This window comes from Bubalus bubalis, chromosome 18 (assembly GCF_019923935.1).
Source record: "Bubalus bubalis isolate 160015118507 breed Murrah chromosome 18, NDDB_SH_1, whole genome shotgun sequence".
Lineage (NCBI taxonomy): Eukaryota > Metazoa > Chordata > Mammalia > Artiodactyla > Bovidae > Bubalus > Bubalus bubalis.
In genome coordinates this window covers 47,732,746-47,757,780 of record NC_059174.1, presented here as the reverse complement: position 1 = coordinate 47,757,780, position 25,035 = coordinate 47,732,746, and the positions used below count along the sequence as shown (strand labels likewise).

General features: G+C 45.7%; 1 protein-coding gene across 1 annotated transcript in view; it reads right to left on the bottom strand.

Moving 5' to 3' along the window:
• The window catches only part of SPINT2 (serine peptidase inhibitor, Kunitz type 2), a 30,059-nt gene extending 5,586 nt beyond the window's left edge, over nucleotides 1-24,473 (bottom strand). Inside the window, exons 1-2 of the mRNA XM_006068727.4 lie at nucleotides 23,918-24,473; nucleotides 1,740-1,910 (exon numbers count right to left, since the gene is read on the bottom strand). Of these exons, the coding sequence (XP_006068789.2) occupies nucleotides 1,740-1,910; nucleotides 23,918-24,023 (277 nt within the window). The 5' untranslated portion in view covers nucleotides 24,024-24,473. The remainder of the gene's footprint in view (nucleotides 1-1,739; nucleotides 1,911-23,917) is intronic.
• Between the last annotated feature and the right edge of the window lie 562 nt (nucleotides 24,474-25,035).

The following is a 25,035-nucleotide window of genomic DNA, read 5'->3' as shown; positions in this document are numbered from 1 at the left end:
CTCCAGGCACCGGGCCTCGGCCGGGCTATTGCACCTGGGCGCTGCTGTAAAGCTCAGGCCACAGCCAAGGCCGCTGCTGCTGTCCTCTTTGTGCACATAACTTTAATTCACTTATGTGATTTCTGAATGCAGAGCTCAAAGCCAACAGAGGGTACAGCCAGTGCAGGAGGAGATACAAACGCCTGGCACAGGCTCTCAGGGTGGCAGGGCTGTGAGCGCTGAGGGTGCCACAAGCACTTTCTGACCCAGAATCATAATCCAGGTGCTACCGGCGATGCCAAGCTGTCAGGAAAGGATGTAAGAAGTCCCATGACAACGTTAAAGAAGCAGCCAGTGAAAATCTTTAACAGACAGTTTGGCTGGCCAAATCCTCAGGTCTCTGGAACACTTGGGAGGGATCAGACCCCAGAGGGCCAACATCTCACTGCCGTCAGGTCTCAAGGAGTCCCCTGAGGCTGCGTTCAGAGCTGGCACATGCTGTGCAGGGGCTTAGGTTTTTACTTAAACTGGGAGGCTCACAGGGTCAACATGACTGCACAGAAGTCCTCACTGAAGGGTGGGACAAGGACGGATTCCAGAAGTGTTGTTCTAGTTTTAACTTGATTCATTACTCGGCTGGCTGGCTGAGCTCCTCAAGTCATTTGTCCCAAAGGTAAAAATAACCCAAAGGCCCAGGGAGCAAGGAGGCTGCTTGTCCGCTGCCTGTCCGAGCAGACCTGGAGTGGCGTGGAATGTGCGCTCACTAGTGGGAGGAAGGAAGCTGTCGGGGAGAAGCAGTCGTGTCCCCCCTCCCCTGGCTCTAGTTTGCAGCCTACTCTCCCCTTTCTGAGAAGAGGGGGAAGGGTACCGCCTTGAAACCACCGTGAGTGGGTGACTTTCACGCTGGGCCAGTTTCTTCTGCTTTTAAAAACATCTCCCAGTTTCAGCCATGAAGAACTAGCAAAGAGCAAAAGACATCTACGACCCAGTTAATAAGGTGTCTCTAGATAACACGAAGTTAAAAGATGGCTGCTCCTTGGAAGGGAAGCTATGACAAACCTAGTCAGCATATTACAAAGCAAAGACAGGGACTTCCCTGGTGGTTAGCGACTAGGACTCAGCGCTCCCAGTGTAGGGGGTCTGGGTTTGATCCCTGGTCAGGGAACTAGATCCCACGTGCCGCAACCAACACCTGATGCAGCCAAATTAATAAATAAATTTTTTTTTTTTTTTTTTCAAAAAAGCAGAGACATCACTTTGTTGACAAAGGTCCGTATAGTCAAAGCCATGGTTTTTCCAGTAGCCACATACTGATGTGAGAGCTGGTCCATAAAGAAGGCTGAATGCCAAAGAATTGATGCTTTCAAATTGTGGTGCTGAAGAAGACTCATGAGAGTCCCTTCAACAATAAGGAGAACAAATTTCCTTTAGTCAATCCTAAAGGAAATCAACTCTCAATATTCATTAGAAAGACTGATGCTGACGCTCTAACACTTTGGCCATCTGATGCAAAGAGCCGACTCATTGGAAAAGATCCTGATGTTGGGAAAGACTGAAGGCAAAAGAAGAGGGGGCAGAGGATGAGACAGTTAGATAGCATCACCATCTCAGTGGACATGAATTTAAGCCAACTCCAGGAGATAGTGGAGGACAGAAGAGCCTGGTGTGCTGCAGTCCATGGGGTCTCAAAGGGTCAGACACAGCTTAACGACCAAGAAACAACAACAGATGATAAACCCTCCCCAACAGCGCTGTCTTACCTGTGACGCCAGCACACTTTGCAAGACACTCCTCCTTGGTCATGTAATTATTGTCATTCCTGTCGCAGCCTCCATACACAAACTGCTGGCAGGATCCGTCAGTGACATTGTACCACCACCGAGGGAAGGAGGCCCGGCATCTTCCCACTTTCTTGGGAAGGTGGCAAAAATCTAAAACACAACCAGAGACCATGCTTAGCAGGGCAATTCAGGCAAGAGAGGACACGCACAGCCCTGGAGGAAGAGGCCTACAGCTTCCCAGAGCCTTAAGTTCCAGCAGCTCCTCTATGAGCTGTTTCTAAAGTGTCACCATCAGACCTGCTTAGGGATTCCTTCTTTGTGTAGGAAAAAAAGGCGTCATCTAACAACAAAGATACCAACTACCCGACTGCACTGAATGTCAGTTGTGTGTTGATACTGTCCCTGCCCCGTTATCAAACACACAACCACCCAGTACAGAAGCTGGACTTCCAGAGGCAAAACACCAGACTGCAGGATCCTTCTGGATATGTGCCTGTCTCACTGGGCCAAGGGAAGCTTAGCACGCAAAGGCTAGAGCTGGCGATGTGCGGTCAGGAAGGACGCGCACAGCATGGTGCTCTTAGCAACCCAGAAGGACCTTTCCTAACTTTTCCTGTCTACTCTCTGCCAAGACTGGCCACTTCATAGTCGAGTTACCACTAGAGCCTCAGAAAGAGGCTCCCGAATATTAGTTCCCCTCATTGCCAACCAACCCTTCAAAGGCAACTCAGGTCGCTCCTTTCTTCCAGTGTTTATAATGGCTCCTATCTTGATGGTCTGGGGTTACAAGGTGCCTCCAAATCTGGCCCCGCTTTGGTACAAGGGAAACAGAACAAAGTTATAAAATTCCAGCCAGATACATTTGTCTACAGAAAGCCTAGAGATCTTCTTGCTCTCTTTTTAAATATTAATTTTTGGCTGAGCTGGGTCTTTGTTGCTGCACACAGGTTTTCTCTAGTTGTGGCAAGCAGGGGTTACTCTCTAGTTGTAAGGCTTAGGTGTCTCATGTCGGGGCTCACAGGGCCTAGAGCGCGGGCTCAGTAGTTATGGTACATGGGCTTAGCTGCCCCACAACATATGGGATCCTCCTAGAGCAGGGATCGAACTCATGTCCCCAACATTGAAAGGTAGATTCTTAACCAGTGGACCACCAGGGAAGTCCCTCTGCTCTCTCTTGAAAAGGGAGAGATAAACAAGTGCTGGAGACAACACCTTTACTACAATGACCCTTTCTTCTGGAGGAATTGGGAGGGTGGAAAGCAACCTGAAAAGGGAGTCACCTGACTGTGTGGTTCAGTGTCTGCTCTGCACCACTGGGATCACGAGCCTACATCGCCTCTCCCTCCACCATGGTCTCCTTCATCTCTGAAGTGAACTGAAGCTGTGTCCGACTCTTTGCAACCCCATGCACAGTAGCCCAGCATGTTCCTCCGTCCATGGGATTTTCCAGGCAAGAGTACTGGAGTGGGTTGCCATTTCCTTCTCCATTTCTGACCCAGGAATCAAACCCAGGTCTTCCACATTATAGGCAGACCCTTTACCATCTGAGCCATCAGGGAAGTTCAAAGCACCAGGGAAATCCTACATCTCTGCCTTCTTGCATAAGGGAATTGCAACCTGCCTCAGGCCCAGCACAGGGTGCTTCAAAAACATCTCAAATAAAACCATCCCAGGGCCCAAAACTTGGGTTATATGTCGCCAATGACTCCTCCCTAGTTGTTCTCAGCCTTGCTAGGTTTATCTCACCGAGGGGAAGCCTTTCAAAGCACAGACAGCAGGATTTGTGCTTCTGCTGCATCTCCCAAAACACGTCACAACAACGGGCAGGAAACCAAACATTCCACAAAACATCTATCTATGGACAAAAAAGGCTGGTACTATGCAAAACAAACAAACATCCCCAAGGAACTCCAATAAATCACAGGTAACTAGCAGAGCAGAAAAAGCATACTCTGAAGTAAAAAAAATCTTTTGTTAATGTGCAAGCAACCATCACCGAAATCATCAGCTAAAAAGTACCTTATCTGGATACTTTATATGAATGGAATCATACGATATGCCCAGAAAAGGCAAACCAAGAGAGACAGGAAGTGAGATTAGTGTTTGCCTGGTGCTGGGGAGTTGGAGGGGTGGGGGTGGGGGTGGGGGTGGGGTGGTGGAGAGTGACTGCAAATGGGGATGATGGAAATGTTCTAAAATTGGATTGTGGGGATGGTTGTACAACTCTGTCAGTGTACCATTGGCTTGTATGCTTGTAACAGCTGATTTTATGGTATGTAAATAATAAATCAGTTTTGTTTGTTGTTGTTGTTGTTTTAAACAGGCCCAGACACCTTTTGTCCATATAACTGCATCAACCAGAACCAGCTGGGTGTGCACCCGGAACAGGTACTTTTGACAATGTGCCAAAAGTCACAAAACAAACACCATCAACAAGGCCCAGGGAAGACGCAGCAGAAGAGTTCTCTGATGTATGTTTCTGCCCAACCCACCAGGCTGTCAAAGGCCAGAAGCAGCACTGCTATCAACATGACAAGCTGGAGAGGACCCAGACAGGACGCCCTATGACCCCAAACTGAAAACGTTAGGGCAGAGGCACTCAACTGCTGCCGAGGTGTGGCAGCTGCCTGTCCAATGCCCTGCCAAGCTCAGAGCCTTGGAGACCACTGCCTGATGTCCTTGCTTCCCGAGCAGCTCTTAGGGAAATGAAAATGGAAGCAGTCTTGTTCAGGCTTCAGAAGCAGGAGAGCAGGCCTCTGATTGACTTCTGACCCTGCCTGGACTACCCGCCTGCTTGCAAAAACACCAACGGTTACCAGTAAGTCAAGAGGCACTTTAGATGAGAGAAGGAGTGGGTCTCGGCCAGCCCCCTGGGGTCCAGAGAATCCTGTGACTCACCAGGTGAAACAAAAAGCACTGTAAAACTTAAAACCAGAGCTACAAGTTTTGCAGGCAAACTGACCAGGATATCAGTTTGCGGCCTGGGATTACAAGTGGGAGCCCCCCAAAACTGCAATTTGCAGCCTCATCAACAAAGTGGATGCACTATCTCCAGGCTGCTGTTAACAAGCGACTTCCCAGCGCTGCTGAAGTCTGAATGCTGGTGGGCCCAATTTGGTGATGGACATACACACTGTTACTCTTCTCTATTATTTCTATTTCTCTTTTCTTTTAATGACTGTGTAGTAAAATTAAGTTAAATAACCCTCTATTAAATACTGAAATTGTTTATTGTGTGTGACAAATAAAGGTTTCTTTTGTTAACAAACCCTTCAAATCTAAAACAAAAGCAAAACTTCCAACAGCTTCGGGTATGGTCTTTAAAACAAAAATATCTGCAAAAGGAATTGTATGCTTTAAATGGGTTGACTGTGCGGACTGTGAATTATGGCTCAGTTGAACAAACACCTGAGGGGGCCAAACGGAGCTCAAGGCAGGGTTGCCGGGAACAGTCAGATGCCACAGCAGAGAACGCGGCAGGGCGACCACGTATAAAGAGTGGGAATTGGGTGGCTTTTCATAAGCAAGGATGCCGATACTTCTGCCAGATGTTCTGTGCATGTACGGAAGCCTGAGGGTACATAAAGAGGAGGAGGGAGAAAGCTTGTCCAGGGATGGACAGTAGTTACCCTGGTGAAATAAACACTGCCTGGAATCCGGCCTCTTCTTTGCAGGCTCAGGCGTTCCTAGTGCCCCAGGGCTGAAGAGGCGCAGGGATGCTGATCTTGCTAACAAAGCACTGAGGAAACTGAGAAAGTAACTGTGCAGCAGGGTGGATGTGTGCCAACATACCACCTCGGAAAGCCAGCTGACATGGAGCAGGTCACTTGGCGTCTGAGTAAGGCAGTATTCTGGAGGATTCCTATGAAGATCCACTCTACTGGGATCTACCAGGCAGACTAGAGGCTCTCAGGAGATGGCTCAGGACGCGCTTCTGTCAAGACAGCATGGTCAAGGTCTGCGTCTGAACACTTACTTTTCTGACTGCCACCACGAACTGATGGCGCTTCCTGACTGGAACGCTCTTTCTGTAGATGTGACAGTTCCTTCATTACAAACTTTGTGGGACTGAGAGGCCATTCTGTCTCAGCTGCTCACATCTGCTGTCAATGATCACACACTGATCTCACGGTTTAAGTTTTGGAAGCAGCCTTATTTTCAGGTTCCTTGGGTGGGGTAGGAGGGGATGGGGGTGGCTTCATTTTTGTCCCAGGGAATTTAGAAATGTCTGTTTAAGAGAAGCTCAGTGGGTAGAGAATTTGCCTGGGTTTGATCCCTGGGTCCGGAAGATCTCCTGGAGAAGGAAATGGCTACTCACTCCAGTATTCTTGCCTGGAAAATCCCATGGATAGACAAGCCTGGTGGGCTGCAGTCCATGGGGTCACAAAGAGTCAGGCACGACTGAACGACTACCACACACAACTGCTGCACTAAAAACAGCATATATGGAAAGACATAATGTTGACAATTGTTGAAGGTGAGTGATGGTCTATGGGAGCTCATAAACCTGCTCCCACTACTTCGTGTACACTTGGAAATTCCTGTAATAAAAACAGAAAGAAGCTAATCTTTTTTTTTTTATTTTATTTTTAAACTTTACATAATTGTATTAGTTTTGCCAAATATCAAAATGAATCCGCCACAGTAATCTCTTTTTAAAATAAATCTGACCAGAGTAAAAGAGCTCTAAGTAGCAGATTAGTTGGCCAAAGCTAGGTTCAACCAAGATGAAATTTAACCACACAACTACTGTGTCAAGACAGAGTACCTTCTGTGAGGAGGGAGGCTCCTTGTCAAATGGTGAAAAGTCCATTTTGTTGCATGCCTTTCCTAACTAAATTGCTTTTCAGCTTCTACGACACACAGTTTTACTCTCTAGGCTTAAGGAAATGATCTTATGAAAAAGGAGGTTGTTTTTGTTTGTTTGGTTGGTTTTGTTTCAAAGGAGAGAATGTTCCTTTAGGAAACACAGGTCACATGTTCTTCACCTCACTCCAAATCACATCAATGCATTCTCTCTTCTGTTGTACAAAGAGCCAGAAATACTTTAGTATGTAAGATGACTTCCATGACTTATCACCTTCCTTAGAAAAAGCTTCCAAAAAGTCAGAATACTATCTTTGGTAGACTCACCTTAAAATCAAAATGCAGAGCATGGATTATTTCTTGACACCCCATTTCACTGCCTTCACTAAGCTAGATGCCGGGCACATTATGTGCACTATTTCTAATAGTCATGATAAGAACTGTGACTCATGCAGTAACACCCACCTCCCTTTACAAATGAGAACACTCTGGGCAGGTTAACCTAAGCAAGCAGCAGAGCTGGATCTGAAATCAAACTGATCTGATCAGACGGCTCAGGCACAAACTTAAGGACCCCTTCGATGGAAAGAAAGAAAAAGCCACTGTAGTGACAGGCAGTGGGAAAAACATGAAACTGAAGTTGCCTAAAAGCCAAAACATTCCTCAAGGCTTCATCACAACTGGAGGGTTCACCAAGGCCAGGCCTTCTGCTAGGTCTTTTTACGGTCACAGTGACAGGGTCACTGATAGCACCATACCAAAGAACTGCCCCAGGCCGAGGGGACTTGGCTGGACAATTTTCGGGAAGTTATTCCTTAATAACTGTTATTGTTAAGAGATGACATTTTGGTCTCAGAATAGTTTTGGAAAACAATCATGAAAAACGTGTTTCAAGTCCTATTTCGATGCTCAAAAATGTTAGTGCAAAATTAAATACGTTCCGTTAAGTTTTCAAAATGGAGGAAAAAATAGAGGGTAAAAAAGAAGAAAAAAAAAAAAAACAGGGGGAAAAGCTGAGGGGCGCCAAACTTGGATACATTTGCTTCAGAATATGTAAAAATGGGAAACAGTAATACTGTCTTAGAAAAGCATCAAAAATGGTTAAAGTCACACATTATCTGAAATATGAATCTAAATTACAAAACCCTGGCAGGCATTTTGAACATTAGCTGTTACAAAATTGCCAGACAGGTCTTTGTCAAAGAAAACAGGTTTTTCTGGTTCTGAAGTCACTTGAGCTTTAACCAAAATAGAGAGCCAATGGCTTAGACCTGCTCTACTTCACTCTACGCGCTAGAATGACCTGCTACTACCTTCTAACAAGGACATCACAGACATTTTAAGCTTCCAGGCACTACTAACCCAACCTAATTTTACAGGCCTCAGAAGATGGTATCCAATCACTCTTCAGAAATGCACAATTACAGCTGTCCCTACTGAAAAGTTTAATATATTTCAAATATTTTGAAAACTACAGAAAATGTCACAACACTGGTATACCGCCTTCTCAGCTCTATGAAATTCTAACATTTTAAGGACCAAAACATGACAGAGCTGAAACCCTTGGTGCACCCCCTCACTTCAATCCCACTTGTTTTGTCTCCCCTAAATTAACAACCACCGTGAACTTAGCATTTTCTTTTATTCATGTTTTTTATACCCATTCAGAGTCAGTTTATTTACAAAACAAGCAAAAACAACTCTCCTGGGACTCTAGTCCTTGATACACTTTTAACTCCTGTGGGCGCTATACACTGAAAAACACCAACTTACTGCCTCACTGTTTCCTAATAAGAAAACCCTGGATCAAAAAAAAGAAAGCCCTGGATCATCTCACAGGCTCGGACCCACTCATGAAATGGTCCTTCTCTTCCCCGGATCTGTTTTCTCTACAGCAAACCGTCAATAAACTTTTTTAAGAAGGGCCAAATAGTAAATACAGCCAGAATAGTGTGAAATCAGGCAAAACAATGGAAAAAATTATGACTGTTCCATGACCTTTAAGATAAAAAAAAAAACAAACAAACAACCTGTGGGTTATAAATGCATAGGATAAAAAAATAACAAAATGAATATTTATTTAGTTCACTGTAAGTTAAAACATTAGAAACTTGAGAATTGAAGTGTTAATTTTCTTTGTAAATAAGTAACTCACCAAGGGGCTTCCCTTGTGGCTCAGCTGGTAAAGAATCCACCTGCAATGCTGGAGACCTGGATTCAATCCCTGGGGTGGGAAGATCCCCTGGAGAAGGGAAAGGCTACCCACTCCAGTATTCTGGCCTGGACAGTCCATGGGGTCGCAAAGAGTCGGACACAACTGAGCAAGCAAAGAAGCAAGCAAACTCACCAAGAGTAGTGTGAATAGTACTTGCGAAGGTCTTTAGTCATTGACGTACTGATATGAAGCCAGTTTCTTTTCAGTTCACCTGAGAGTAAGTGTCATACCTCTCTCTAGGTTTGGGTCAGCCTCTAACCTTTTATGCTTTGCTCTATCAATGCCATGAAACTGCTCTGAGAGCTGCCTGGCATTCTGTCCAAGGTTCGGCCAGCGTTACTTCCACACACGGAACACCATCCTTTTTTGTCACAACTACTCTCTTCACGTCTGTGAGCTCCTCTGGCTGCACACCGGTCTTGAAGGGCAGCAGTACCCACTCCCACAGCTGGCTCATCCTCTGATCACTCCATTTATGCTTAACTGGAATTTCACTTCCAGCGTTATCACTTTTCTTCTTTGCTACACTTTAGTCTATTTTGGCCCAATTTCCTCTATCGACCAATCATTTTTGTAAACTGTCGCATTTTCTGTGGAGCAAGGAGGTAACTACATGCTTTGCTGTGTAGGAACTGAATAACACATGTGCAGTGACCAGGTACCATGCATGTGTGTCCACGCAAACCAAGGACTGCCTTTATCTCAAGCTTCACGGGTCACACAGTCTAACTAGTCAACTCTGTCATTACAGCGCGGAAGCAACCTAAGGTAATATGTAAATAAATGACCATGACTGGCATTCCAATAAAAATTGATTTCATATAATTTTTATGCCTTAAAATAGTCTTGTGATCTTTTTCAACTATTAAAGGACTTCCCTCTTGATCCAGTAGTTAAGAATCTGCTTGCCAATGCAGGCTACATGGGTTTGATCCTGTGCTGCGGCAACTACTGAAGCCCGAGCACCCTAGAACCTGCGCTCCTCAACTAGACAAAGCCCGGGTGCCACAATGAAGAGCCGGCACAGCCCCCACCGCCACCAAAAGAAGAGCAGAAGCCAGACTTAGTGTGCAGGCTGTATGCATGCAGTCACCACGAGCTGCAGTTTGCCAATCAGCTCTTTAGACAGTGTTTATAAAAACACCCTGCTCAGATTTTCCATATTTACCCCTCCCCCCGTCATGTCACAGAACTCAGCAAATCCTGTATGTGTGGTCAGAAGCTATCACATAGACTCCCAGGGCTCACATTTCTTATGACAACACACTCTTTCATCACTAAAAGCAGCTCTACTCGTTTCATGAAAGCCACTTAGAATTCAAATGATAATGGCCAACAGGAAATGATTTGCTACAATAATACTCAGACATGTGAAAATATTACTTTTACACCAAAAAAAATAGAGGACAGAATACACTTCACTCCTCAGTACCAAAAAGCAAACTAGGAAGAATCCATTATTTTGACTTCAAAGAACAGGGACAGCTATTAGCATACTTACCAAGGGCTTGCTACCCACAAACCTACATTAGCTGAAAATTCACCACTGAATTTTCATGAACACCCTGTTCAGGCTGGTGAAATAAGTTGTGAGACATCCACACATACTACATATATGCTGTTATAGAACTAGGGAGACAAAAGCAAAAGAATGGTTTACATGCAATATTATGATTTTTTTTTAACTTTTAATTTAGATATGTGTGTGAATATACCTTTAGGGAAAGGAGACTAAAGGAGGCAGAAGCTTTTCCAGTTTTTTTTCTTTTTTTTCATCTGTATGTTTTAGGATAATTTGAGCAGTTTTGTGAACGCACAACTTATTTTCTTTCAGTTTTATCTAGATAGTGGATTAGTTACCCCTTCTGTTTGCTTAAATTGTTACATTTTTCATGGTAACGAAATGAACGTACTAAATAAATTCCCCAGTATCTTGAGAATAGTAAGCAACTAACTGCAGATGGTGATTGCAGCCATGAAATTAAAAGACGCTTACTCCTTAGAAGAAAAGTTATGACCAACCTAGATAGCATATTGAAAAGCAGAGATATTACTTTGCCAATAAAGGTCCGTCTAGTCAAGGCTATGGTTTTCCAAGTGGTCATGTATGGATGTGAGAGTTGGACTGTGAAGAAGGCTGAGTGCCGAAGAATTGATGCTTTTGAACTGTGGTGTTGGAGAAGACTCTTGAGAGTCCCTTGGACTGCAAGGAGATTCAACCAGTCCATCCTAAAGGAGATCAGTCCTGGGTGTTCATTCGAAGGACGGATGCTAAAGCTCAAACTCCAGTACTTTGGCCACCTCATGTGAAGAGCTGACTCATTGGAAAAGACCCTGATGCTGGGAGGGATTGGGGGCAGGAGGAGAAGGGGACGACAGAGAATGAGATGGCTGGATGGCATCATTGACTCGATGGACATGAGTTTGAGTCAACTCCGGGAGTTGGTGATGTACAGGGAGGCCTGGCATGCTGCGATTCATGGGGTTGCAAAGAGTTGGACACAACTGAGTGACTGAACTGACTGATTGACCCTTCCCTGGTAGCTCAGCTGGTAAAGAATCCATCTGCAATGCAGGAGACCTCGGTTCAATTCCTGGGTTGGAAAAATCCCCTGGAGAAGGGATAGGCTACTCACTCCAGTATTCTTGGGCTTCCCTGGTGGCTCAGATGGTAAAGAATACATCTGCAATGCGGGAGACCTGGGTTCTATCCCTAGGTTGGGAAGATCTCCAGGAGGAGGGCATGGTAACCCACCCTAGTAGACTTACCTGGAGAATCCCTATGGACAGAGGAGCCTGGCAGGCTACACAGTCCATGAGGTCATAAAGAGTCGGACACGACAGAGTGACTAAGCACACCAGTGTTTGGTTATGGGGCTTCCAGGTGGCACTAGTGGTAAAGAACCCACCTGCCAATGCAGGAGATGTAAGAAGATCCCCTGGAGGAGGAAATAGCAACCCACTCCAGTATTCTTGCCTGGAAAATCCCACGGACAGAGGAGCTTGGAGGGCTACAGTCCATAGGGTCACTGAGTTGGACATGACTGAAGCAAATTAACACAAATTAGCACACAGTGTTTGGTTAATAGCTCATCTATGTAAATGGGGTGATCATACAATTAATCCTCCGATCAAGACACTTTTCAGAGTGAAAAGGGGTGTTCTTAACAGCCACCCTGGGAAGTACAGTGGCATAAGTTGGAACCCTCTAAGGTAAACTGAGCTGAGTAGCCAGCCTACATAGAAGGGAAGGTAGCCCCTGACCTCCAGGGATTTACGATTAAGTTAGAGCCACAAGACTGGCTTGGACAGAAGAAGGAAAAAAAGAAAACCACACAAGGTAAACTACTACAATCACACCCTAAATTCAAAGGACTTGTAAGCCACACAGGGCACAAAGGAAATGAGGAAAAGCTCTGGTATTGGGAAGTGACACAATAAGGAAAGTTATTCGGCCAAAGTGTAGGGGACAGATTAGAGGACAGGGCCCGCAGGAAGCTGTCCTGGTAAGGGACCAGTGTGTGTAGGAGCCCCTGGCTGCCTCTTACTTGCCCACTGTTTGGGGTTAGGGGTGGGGGTGGGGGCAGCTTTCCTAACCTCCCTGTACATGTATTTCCTCATTCATAATAAGGAAACAATAATACAAACAACAAAAATGTGTAAACCTCTCAATAAAGCTGGAAAATGCATAAATGCAGCATTCTTCAATTCAGCAAGCCCTGTATTCTCTGATTTAGGTCATGCTAATTAAAAAACATTTTTTTTTTCAGAGGCTTCTAAATCAGACTCTTGGGAGGCTTGATAAGGCAAAGCTCTGATTACAGACCGATCATATCTGTGACATAATTAGAAATATGTATTTGGTCTCTCCCCACCCTATGTTCCTGATAGAGAGCTCCTAAAACCCTTGGAATTTCTTGAGTGCCATATCATGTTCTACTCTAATATTCGGTTTTCTGACACAAGAACTAAAACCCCAGCAATCTCTGGATGGCACAATCGTCTTACTGAATGCCAGTGAGATGACTAGTGGCTGGGGGTGCCCTGGAAAGTTTCAGGAACTTCAGGATAGAAGTTAAAAAAAATCCTATCATTTTGCCTTTTCATACTGAAAAGGCAAAATGATAGGATACTGAAAGAGAAACTCCCCAGGTCAGTAGGTGCCCAATATGCTACTGGAGATCAGTGGAGAAATAACTCCAGAAAGAATGAAGGGATGGAGCCAAAGCAAAAAGAATACCCAGCTGTGGATGTGACTGGTGATAGAAACAAGGTCCGATGCTGTAAAGAGCAATATTGCATAGGAACCTGGAATGTCAGGTCCATGAATCAAGGCAAATTGGAAGTGGTCAAACAAGAGATGGCAAGGGTGAATGTTGACATTCCAGGAATCAGCGAACTGAAATGGACTGGAATGGGTGACTTTAACTCAGATGACCATTATATCTACTGCTGCGGGCAGGAATCCCTCAGAAGAAATGGAGTGGCCATCATGGTCAACAAAACAGTCTGAAATGCAGTACTTGGATGCAATCTCAAAAACGACAGAATGATCTCTGTTTGTTTCCAAGGCAAACCATTCAATATCACAGTAATCCAAGTCTATGCCCCAACCAGTAACGCTGAAGAAGCTGAAGTTGAACGGTTCTATGAAGACCTACAAGACCTTTTAGAACTAACACCCAAAAAAGATGTCCTTTTCATTATAGGGGACTGGAATGCAAAAGTAGGAAGTCAAGAAACACCTGGAGTAACAGGCAAATATGGCCTTGGAATACGGAAAGAAGCAGGGCAAAGACTGATAGAGTTTTGCTGAGAAAATGCACTAGTTATAACAAACACCCTCTTCCAACAACACAAGAGAAGACTCTATACATGGACATCACCAGATGGTCAACACCGAAATCAGATTGATTATATTCTTTGCAGCCAAAGATGGAGAAGCCCTATATAGTCAGCAAAAACAAGACTAGGAGCTGACTGTGGCTCAGACCATGAACTCCTTATTGCCAAATTCAGACTTAAATTGAACAAAGTAGGGAAAACCACTAGGTCATTCAGGTATGACCTAAATCAAATCCCTTATGATTATACAGTGGAAGTGAGAAATAGATTTAAGGGCCTAGATCTGAAAGATAGAGTACCTGATAAGCTATGGAATGAGGTTCGTGACACTGTACAGGAGACAGGGATCAAGACCATCCCCACGGAAAAGAAATGCAAAAAAGCAAAATGGCTGTCTGGGGAGGCCTTACAAATAGCTGTGAAAAGAAGAGAAGTGAAAAGCAAAGGAGAAAAGGAAAGATATAAACATCTGAATGCAGAGTTCCAAAGAATAGCAAGAAGAGATAAGAAAGCCTTCTTCAGCGATCAATGCAAAGAAATAGAGGAAAACAACAGAATGGGAAAGACTAGAGATCTCTTCAAGAAAATCAGAGATACCAAAGGAACATTTCATGCAAAGATGGGCTCGATAAAGGACAGAAATGGTATGGACCTAACAGAAGCAGAAGATATTAAGAAGAGTGGCAAGTATACACAGAAGAACTGTACAAAAAAGATCTTCACGACCCAGATAATCACGACGGTGTGATCACTGACCTAGAGCCAGACATCCTGGAATGTGAAGTCAAGTGGGCCTTAGAAAGCCTCACTACGAACGAAGCTGGTGGAGGTGATAGAATTCCAGTTGAGCTATTCCAAATCCTGAAAGATGATGCTGTGAAAGTGCTGCACTCAATATGCCCGCAAATTTGGAAAACTCAGCAGTGGCCACAGGACTGGAAAAGGTCAGTTTTCATTCCAATCCCAAAGAAAGGCAATGCCAAAGAATGCTCAAACTACCGCACAATTGCACTCATCTCACACGCTAGTAAAGTAATGCTCAAAATTCTCCAAGCCAGGCTTCAGCAATATGTGAACCGTGAACTTCCTGATGTTCAAGCTGGTTTTAGAAAAGGCAGAAGAAACACAGATCAAATTGCCAACATCCACTGGATCATGGAAAAAGCAAGAGAGTTCCAGAAAAACATCTATTTCTGCTTTATTGATTATGCCAAAGCCTTTGACTGTGTGGATCACAATAAAGTGTGGAAAATTCTGAAAGAGATGGAAATACCAGACCACCTGATCTGCCTCTTGAGAAATTTGTATGCAGGTCAGGAAGCAACAGTTAGAACTGGACATGGAACAACAGACTGGTTCCAATAGGAAAAGGAGTACGTCAAGGCTGTATATTGTCACCCTGATTATTTAATTTATATGCAGAGCACATCATGAGAAACGCTGGACGGGAAGAAACACAAGCTGGAATCAAGATTGCCAGGAGAAATATCAATAACCTCAGATATGCAGATGACACCACCCTTATGGCAGAAAGTGAAGGGGAACTAAAAAGCCTCTTGATGAAGGTGAAAGTGGAGAGTGAAAAGTTGGCTTAAAGCTCAACATTCAGAAAATGAAGTTCATGGCATCCGGTCCCATCACTTCATGGGAAATAGATGGGGAAACAGTGGAAACAGTGTCAGATTTTATTTTTTTGGGCTCCAAAATCACTGCGGATGGTGACTGCAGCCATGAAATTAAAAGACTTACTCCTTGGAAGGAAAGTTATGACCAACCTAGATAGCATATTGAAAAGCAGAGACATTCCTTTGCCAACAAAGGTCCGTCTAGTCAAGGCTATGGTTTTTCCTGTGGTCATGTATGGATGTGAGAGTTGGACTGTGAAGAAGGCTGAGTGCCGAAGAATTGATGCTTTTGAACTGTGGTGTTGGAGAAGGCTCTTGAGACCCTTGGACTGCAAGGAGATCCAACCAGTCCATTCTGAAGGAGATCAGCCCTGGGATTTCTTTGGAAGGAATGATGCTAAAGCTGAAACTCCAGTACTTTGGCCACCTCATTCGAAGAGTTGACTCACTGGAAAAGACTCTGATGCTGAGAGGGACTGGGGGCAAGAGGAGAAGGGGACGAGAGAGGATGAGGTAGCTGGATGGCATCACTGACTTGATGGACGTGAGTCTGAGTAAACTCCGGGAGTTGGTGATGGACAGGGAGGCCTGGCATGCTGCGTGCGATTCATGGGGTTGCAAAGAGTCGGACACGACTGAGCGACTGATCTGATCTGATCTGATCAGGATAGAGGCTGGGGGAATTCCCTGGCACTCCAGTGGTGAGGGCTCCACACTTTCACTGCAGTGGGCCTGGGTTCAATCTCTGATTGGGGAACTAAGACCCCACAAGGTGTGTGGCACAACACCCTGACCCCGAAAAAGGATGGAGACTGGGTGCCAGAAAAACCCAGCCTAGATTAAAGGGTTGGAACTTTCAGCCCCACCCCCTATTCTCCAGGGAGTCTGAGTTAATAATCAATCATGCCTACATGATGAAGCTTCAGTAAAATATCCCAACAGGTGGTGAACACACCCACATGCCAGAAGGGTGGCTCACCCCAAACTCCATAAGGACAGAAGCTTGTACACTGGGGGACCCTTCCAGACCTCTGTCTTCACCTGGCTACTCATTTGTATCCTTTATAATAAACTGGTAAACGTGTTTCTCTGAGTTCTGTGGATTATTCTAGCAAACTGGATCTGAGAGGGTCATGGGAACCCTTGAACATTTCAAGTTGGTGAAACTGACAGATGACAACCTTGGGCTCTGACTGGCATCTGAAGGGAGAGGGGAGTCCTTAACCTGCAGGACCTGTGCTCACTTCCAGCAGCTTCAGAATTGAGTTAAATTGCCAGACACCCATTCTGAGTCTGCTGAGAATTGCCTGATGTGGAAAAACCCACACATCTTGTATCAGAAATATTTTCTGTAGTAGACAGGAGAGTGTTCTCTTTAAAATCCCTTCAGGATTAAGGTGAAAGCTGAGAATGCTAGCAAGAGAACCAACTTAAGGACATTATAAATATAACTCAGCCCCAGTTGAAGGCCTCTCTGTGTGATTAATACCCATTCTAGATCTAGTTAATATAAAAATGTTTTTTGACAGGTTTGTTAGCAGTTAGCAGTTTGTTTTTACTGTCGTGAAATGCACCATGTATTAGAGGCTATCTTGCAATGGCTTGTCTGGGAAAGGGCATTTGCTCAATGTAACCTGAATTCACTAGTGAGTAATAAAGCAGAGATTCAGTTGGCTTTCCCTCCATCTGTCCCACTGAGATAAATTCTGTGGGCTTGCAGATGCATCTCTTAAAAACGATTCAAATGGAAGGGACTTTGTTTGACACTGGGACCAATCATAAAGAGTGTTGTAAAAATTAAAGGCATTTTTTACTCCATTATAAATGCTTAAAACATTTGGCACAAAGCTTTGAATAAGTAGTGTATTTTTATAAAGACCAGACTGGTGGTGACTGACAGGATAGAGAGGATATGGAAAATCAAAGTACAAACTCCAGTCAGTGAGTTGATCAAAGCAATCCAACCATCAGTCTTTCCCTTTGTTTTTCTGCTGTGCCACCACCTGGCACGCCTGCCTGAAGGTATAAAATTCCTTATTTTCACCTCCAGTAAAGTCCCGCAATACTATACTATCGGGAGATTAAGAGGTCGGAGAGAAGAAAATAAGAAAAACTATGCGTTGGTTACCTATTTTGACTTCAAGTTATCTTTCACCAAGGAATGAGAGACTCACACTCTATGTGAGTGAAGAGGTACTAAACACTAGGGAGGCAGATACTCACCCCTGTTTTAATTCTGCTGGGCCAAATCTCAAAGCTGACATTTATTTCACAATCAGTCTTATTTCAAGGTGATCTATAAATCCACCTGTTTTGGTTAGCTGGATAGGCTCTACATACTTGAGGACTTCTGCGTCTAGTACAGAAAGCTATTACCACCCATGCCTTCCTCTAGGTTTGGGTGCTTGGAAGTTGTCATTATTAGGATAAGTAATTCAGAAACTTTAAAATAACCGCTAGGTATTTACGAGGAGAGAACATTTACAATGACATACCCAACTTACATTGTAAAACTCATAAAATCTTGTTTTAGATATAAAATCTTGGCATTTTAGATATAAAATATTTAGATATAAAGGTTTACATTCCATAAACCATCATCACAATGCCAGCCACCACTCCTACCCTCTGTCACCTCATATTCATCACTCAAGCAGGACAATAAATTCTACCCTTACCTAAATCTGTAACTAGAATTACAGGGGTCAACCTGAATAATTTGAAACAGTAGTTTCAAAGTCTTTCATGGACTTTGAACTGTTAATTCACATTCAGGGGTTCTTAACTTTTTTAAAACCTGGGACCATTTTTCAGAAACTGATTATAGCTAATGGGCTGTCTACCTAGAACAATGTTTCCTGACCTTTTTTTCCATTATCACCCCGCACCCCTGGAGACTTTTTAGACATTTTCCCTAATCACCCCACTAACACCACAGACATATATGTAGCCCTTTAAAGGTCAAAAACTATTATACTATATATTCTACCCCACTTCGCGAACATGTCCTAGATTCTAAATGACCGGCCCTGGAATAAACATAAAGAATCACAGGCTTCTGAAGCCAGGGACCGAGGAGCCCACTGGTGAGATCCATGTCAAACTCTCGCCTCATTTCTAAAATGGCTTCCTAGTAATGAACAATGTGCTTCAGATAAACTTCCAAGTAACTTTAACTTCAAAGTGCCTGGGCCTCAGCATCCCTTCATTAGAGTTTTCAAAACTATCTTGTCAGAAACCAGTGAAACGACATTTGTGACCAGCGTCAAAAAAGGAGGTCCATAATCCATACAGGAATGCTTCTGTGGTCATTTGTGAGCTCCTTATTAGTCAGTGACCAATGGGCCATGAAAGCTTCCTGGGGTTAATTAAGTCACCTCAGTGTGACCCCTTCAGGGTTCTCTCCTGCCTCACATGAATCACAGGCTACCTCATCCCTTATTCGCCTGTCAGCCTCAGGACACGGTAAACAGAGGTTTGGCTGCCTGGCCAACTACCTGAAGACAAGCCTGAGTGCTGCGAATGACTCAGGAGACAGGTATAATGAGGAACAGGTCACAGGCTGGCTTTCTCTATTACAGGCTGACTTCTCAAATGCCAACCAGGGCAAGGGACCACTTTCCCTCAGTGGGCCTAAAGGCAAACCCCTCAATGTTCTTTAAATATTGTCAACATTTCAGCCTCAAAGGCCATGTTTTTAGCACTAAACACACCAAACCTTACCTTCCTTTTCTTCTCTTTTTAACAGTATAGTTCTTTACTATGTTTCAGGTTTATAGCCAAGTGACTGTTTTTCAGATTCTTGTCCATTGTAGGTTATTACACAATACTAAATATCTTCAGTACCAACAGTTCCCTGGGCTATCCAGTAGGTCCTTGCTGTTTATTTTATACATAATAATGTGTATCTGTTAATCCCCAAATCCTAATTTATCTTTCCTCCCTACCTACTTTTCTTTATAGTACTCATTACCAAGTATCCATTCATGGTTTATTTATTGTATTATCTTCCTCTCATTACCATGTAACTGTCATGGATTGGGGGTGGGGGGGTTGTCATCTGTTTCATTCAGTGCTTTGTTTCAAAGGCCTAAAACTGTGCCTGGTACTTGGTGGGTGTCTGTGTTGAATAAATCAGTTAATAAATACTTCAAACTGTCCTGGAACCAACCTATCTTACCTGAAAATAGAACGAGCACTTCTATGAAGGATGAAAATAGTGTAAGATGCCACTTTAGAGACCTCTCCCCTGATCACCAACACCAGCTGCAATTTCACTCTTGTCTCTCATCCTCTTTTTGACTACCCAGTTTACAACTATCCATGGGGGTGAGGAGAAGAGAAATGAGTGGTGATTAATATGCTTATTGGAGATTTACTGGAAAGTTCACTTTTTCAGTCAAAGTTCTGGAGAAACTAATTAATTCAAGAAGTTGATGCAAATGGAAGATCACGGACTCTCCTGGTGGTCCAGTGGTTAAGAATCCACCTGCCAATGCAGAGGACACGGGTTCAATCCCTGGTCCAGGAAGATCCTATATGCCATGGAGCAACAAAGTCCCCATACTCTAGAGCCCGTGCTCTGCAACAAGAGAAACCACGGCAATGAGAAGCCCCCAACTGCCACAACTAGAGAAAGCTGGGGCCCAACAGCAAAGACCCAGTGCAACCAAACATAAATAATAAAATAAAATACACAGAAGATCACTTCAAAGTGCACTAGAGGCTTTCACATGAATGCTGCCACACTTGTCTCCAGTGGAAATTCCCAAGAACAATCAACAAAGGGCTATGAGCCAAGGAACCATTAACACAAGTTCTCTTGTATAAGTTACTGGCAGTAGGAACTATATTTAACTGACCACTCCCAAAAGGAATTTTTGAGGTTCTATTCTGAAAAGGAATATACTATTTGCCCTTGTATTGATCAAAATGATATATCTGTGGGCACTCCAAGTACCAGGACTTACCATGCAGGACGAGATAAAAATCATGCACATTTGTGGCCACCTGTTAAGGGGTGTTCCCTGAGAATAATAACACACATACACACACTGCACTGTACAATTTATAAACTATTATGTTTTATCTACCTTTGTTTACTAAATGGGGCATATTCTTACTGTGGGAGTCACAACTCAAAACGCTCAGAAGATACAGAGGGCAGGCCAAGTGAATAAACACCGACAGAGAGCAGTCTATGTCCTTCCCAGAAGAAGTACTTGGCACTACCCCAGGGTGCTATGTGGGAACACTGTGCCAGATCTTCATATTTTTTAGGCCCAGCCCCAAATCAGAATATTTCATTAAAAAATTCTCAATTCTAGAAACAAGTCACATAAAGCCTGTCTGAGGCCTCCTGGGAACAGCCAGTTTGGTGGGGTTTTTTAAAATTTTTTATTTTAAAATATTTTTGCCTGTGCCACATGGAACGCGGGATCTTAGTTTCCCAACTGGGAATTGAACCCCAGACCCTGCATGGGAAGTGTGGGGTCTTAACCACTAGACCACCGGGGAAGTCTCAACAGCCAGTTTATAATCTGTGTGTTTCCATGGCAGACTGGCTCTCTCCCTGGATGCTACAAACACCCGGAGATGTATCAGCTGTCCCCCATCTCCATCTGCAGAGGTGTGCCTCCAAATGCCCACTACATTCCACACCCCTTCCCATCTGCCCTCTACCACCCAGTGCCTCACCAACACTGTCTGTCTCGACACCATGTGACTCTCCTACCACTTGCTTATCACCACACCAGCCCCAGATTCCCAAGTTACCCTTCATCCCCATGCATCCTATTTTGTTGCCATCTCCCTTCCCCCAGCTCCTGGAGTCTCTGATACTTACGGGCCTATCTTCAGCAAAACCTCTTATTCCCTCAATCTCTTCTCTGAACAGTCTTACTCTAACTGAACCCAGCTCACCCCTGAAGAGATAGCTTCTCTTGTGCCCTTGCAAGGGGGCACTGCTTCTGTATCATTCTCCCTCCACCCTCAACACCCCAGTTATGAATCTCATCATTAGAGTAAATCATACCCCACCCTGTGCGTCATTTGCTGACCCAGCTCACCCCCCCCCCCCTTGTTTCTCCGTTGATTTTAGCTTCCTGTCATTCCCACTGTGGCTCTTATCACCATTCTTGGTGATTTCTGTATCCAGATAGGTGCTCCTCCAACCATCCTGGCCTCTTGGTTCCTAGACTTCCTCTCCTCCAGTGATCTTGTCCTCCCCACAGCAGCTCCCCTAGATCCTTCCGAACCTCAGCTTCAAGGGTCTCCCTCAGTGCCGTGTAGTTTATCTTCCTAGTTCATTCTTTTCAAAACCTCAGGTCCAATAACTCACTGGTCCTACCACCTTTCCACTACCCCTCAGCCCCCTCATATCTTCACATAGATTGTTCCTTGACCAACCATTATGATCACCCTCTTACACACTTCCCCTCCCTCCATTATATTCATCTGGAGGTACCTGTGCAGTTGTGTGTGTCTGGAGAAACACCTCACTCTTAGTGGATGACTTTGCTTCCTGAGAAAAATCAAAGCAATCAGAAGGTGGGCAGAGGAATAAAAACTACTTCTTGTCTCCAAATAAGCTGTTGATTCAGCTCTCATACAAACAGAACTTCAGATAAGCAAGGGCATTAGTTTACCCAGCCAGATAGGAATACTTCTGAAAGGTCAGGAGGTCCAGCCAGCTACAGCAGCTGGGAAAACCATCGGAACAAGCAGAAAAGGTCTCTGTAGCCAGACCCAGCTTTGTCAATTACTAATGTGTGGTCTTAGGCAAGATCTGTATCTTCACCGCCACACCAAGTTGTTTCAAGGATTAAATAATGCATAAGTGCTCAAAGTAAGCAATAGATGTTAGCCCCAAACTCGGTTTTGACAAAAATCCCAGGCCAGGTAACTGGAAGGTATGGGTTTCCTTGACGACTCAGATGGTAAAAGAATCTAGCTAGCCTACAATGTTGGGAAGATCCCCTGGAGAAGGGAATGGCTATCCACTCCAGTATCCTTGCCTGGAGAATTCCACATACTGAGGAGTATATCTAAAAAAAGTCCAGAAGAAAAGTCTAACAAATTCTAGTTCAGATCACAAGAATGATCAACAATTGCATTCCTAATTCCCTGGAGCTGAGTCTCTCCCCACAGGCCCTCAATTCACTTTTTCCTCTCTGCCTTGGGCACAGGGAAAATAACAGTCTTTAGAAGTCACCACAGGTGATGACTTGGTGTATAAACACCAATGCTACAAACACCAATGCTTTCTCTTTCCATCCAAAATGCTGGCCTGTAAAGTCACCTGATTCCTGTCTGTTCCCCACTTGGCCTCCCCTTCCAATCTCCCACCGGCCCCCTCCAACACACCGCTACTCCAGTCGCGCTGGCAGTCTTTTCCTCAAATACCACCAAGCTCATTCCAGCCTCAAGGCCTCTGAACTCCACTGCTTCCAACTGGACAAACATCCCTGAGGCCTCTGTGTCTCTGCCACTTGTTCCTTCTTCACATTAGAGCTCAGCTGTCACTGTCCTCAGGGAGACCTCTCCTGAGAACGTGAGCTAAAGTGGCCCCCATCATCCCTGTTGGTCTTCTTCTTCCTGTTCAATTACATCTTAGTAATTTAATACTGCAGTAAGTACTCCTTATTTAAATGCTTACTCCCTGTCTCTGTCTATCCCACTAGAGTATCAGCTCTCTAAGTGCAAGGACATGGCTTGTCTGAGTCACAAACGGTATCCCAGCTCCCAGCACTGCCCCCTGACACATAGCAGGGGCTCAAGAAGTTTTGCTGAATCAACGAATTCTTCTTTCAGGAGGATTATTTTCAAAATCTGCTTGTATTTGTCTGAGGAAGTAAGGTTAAACCAACACTTGTTCAAAAAGACCTTTCAGGCTGAACTTCCGTAGAGTTCAGACATTTAAATTGGGTCTTACCCTCCACCAACCTCTAAGGACGAATTCAAGCCCACCTTCTCAATGCCAATATTCTTAAGCCAAGAGGCGCTCCATCCCCGCCCCTTGCACCCCGTGTAAGTTTTCCCTCCCAACATATTTGCTTTTCTTTTCCTTTGAATATCACTGAGAAGCACCTTTGTTCTGGGAGGCGCTCTAATGCAACTGAACCCAGAAATTTTTCTCAGGAGGCTGCGGTCCAATATCCAAAAACATAGGGTGCAGGCTTCTTCCCAGAGGCTAAAAGGCCAACAGGTCCCCTAACCCAAGCCCTGTCCTCTGGGGCTGGCCCCCCCACCGCGGGCTTTCGTGGGCTTTTTTTCGCTGGCAGGAAGTGGCTGGTCTTCGGTTCGGTCCCTCACCTCCTTCCTGCCACAGGAAAGGCCACTGCCACTCCTTCTTGGTGAACAGCCCTAAGCCAGTCTCCTCCCTCCTCTACAGGAAACTTTTCCCAGCCCGGGCTCTGCCACCCGCCCTCGCTCCCGGGGGCTCCCGAATCTCTCTCTCAAGGTTCAATCCAGCCGAGCTGGCTCCACTACACCCGCCTAAGCTTCACCCAGTCGCCCCCAAACTTCCTCCCTCGCCAATTCCCCCTGCTCGGACCTCGCTCCGGCCCTCCTCGTTCCCCAACTTAGCCCCTCCACCTTGCCCCTAACGCCCCGCCTTCAGCCTCTCGACCCTCCACAACCCCCAGGACTCCCGCCCGGGCCCTCACCGTGGACGCCACGTTCTTCGTCGGCCGCCTCAGCCCCGGAGAGGAGCAGCGATGCCAGCAGGGCGAGGAGCACCCCGCACCGCCTCGGCTCAGAGAGCTGCGCCATGACGGACTCCGCGCGGCAGCCCAGGGGAGAGGCCTCGAGCCTCTGGTCGTTGGGGTCTCGCGAGCAGGTGCGGGAAGACCCTCGCCGCGCAGGCGCACTGGAGCGCCTTGCGTTCAGGTGCGGGCGCTCGTAGGGGTCTGCGGGGCGTGCCTCTGCCCTCGCCACACGGGAAATCTCCAGGAAGCCCTTTTCTCGGTCCTTCGGTGTGCGGATACTCTGCCTCCTGTGCCCACGATGATTTTCTCTGCTCCTCACTCGCCCCGGACTCCCTCTACCCTTCAGAACCCCACCACACCCCCAGACCCTCGGTGGGCGCCAGAGGTAATGGCGCCCGCCTCGAAGCAGCTGTCGAAGGAGGAAGGCCAGGTAGGGGGCGGGGCGCACCTGGTGAGGCGGGACGCGTAGAGCGCAGGCGCAGGGAGCCTGCACCTGCGCGGCCGTGCTCCTCCCTAGGCGCACCTGGACCCGCCCCTGGCGCTGAGGTAAGGGCGGGGCTTATGTTGGCTCCGCCCCTCGTGATGCCTAGCCTGGGGAGGTACGCGCAGGGTGAGCCTTAGGGCTCTTGCTGCCCGTGGGCGTCGGCTTGTTGACCGTGTCCGAGCACCTTCGCTCTTGAACTTGGCCTCTGGGAAATGAGGGTGCAGGTGTGCTCTTACTGGACACCTGTGGGTTTTTTGCCCAGCTTGCTTCAGCCTTCCGATGAGAGCAAGGGATTTCTTCTTTCTAAATTCCAACGTTCACTAAGTGCCTCCCCAGCGTTGACCAGTCCCCGCATCACCAGACAGGAACAGAGCAGCAGAGTGATGACAGAAGCACGTGACAAAGTGATTATGGAGGAGACGGGGCAAACACAGGCTGAATGATCAGGGGCTGCGTGGTGGAAGACCTGGGAGCCCAGACAGGTTCCCCTTTCAGTCTGAGAGAGGGCCAGAGAGGGCTCTCAGAGGAGGCTATAGACCCATGAGTGAACAAGAGCCCCAGACTCTGCCTTTGCGTTTCCAGTACTGAGATG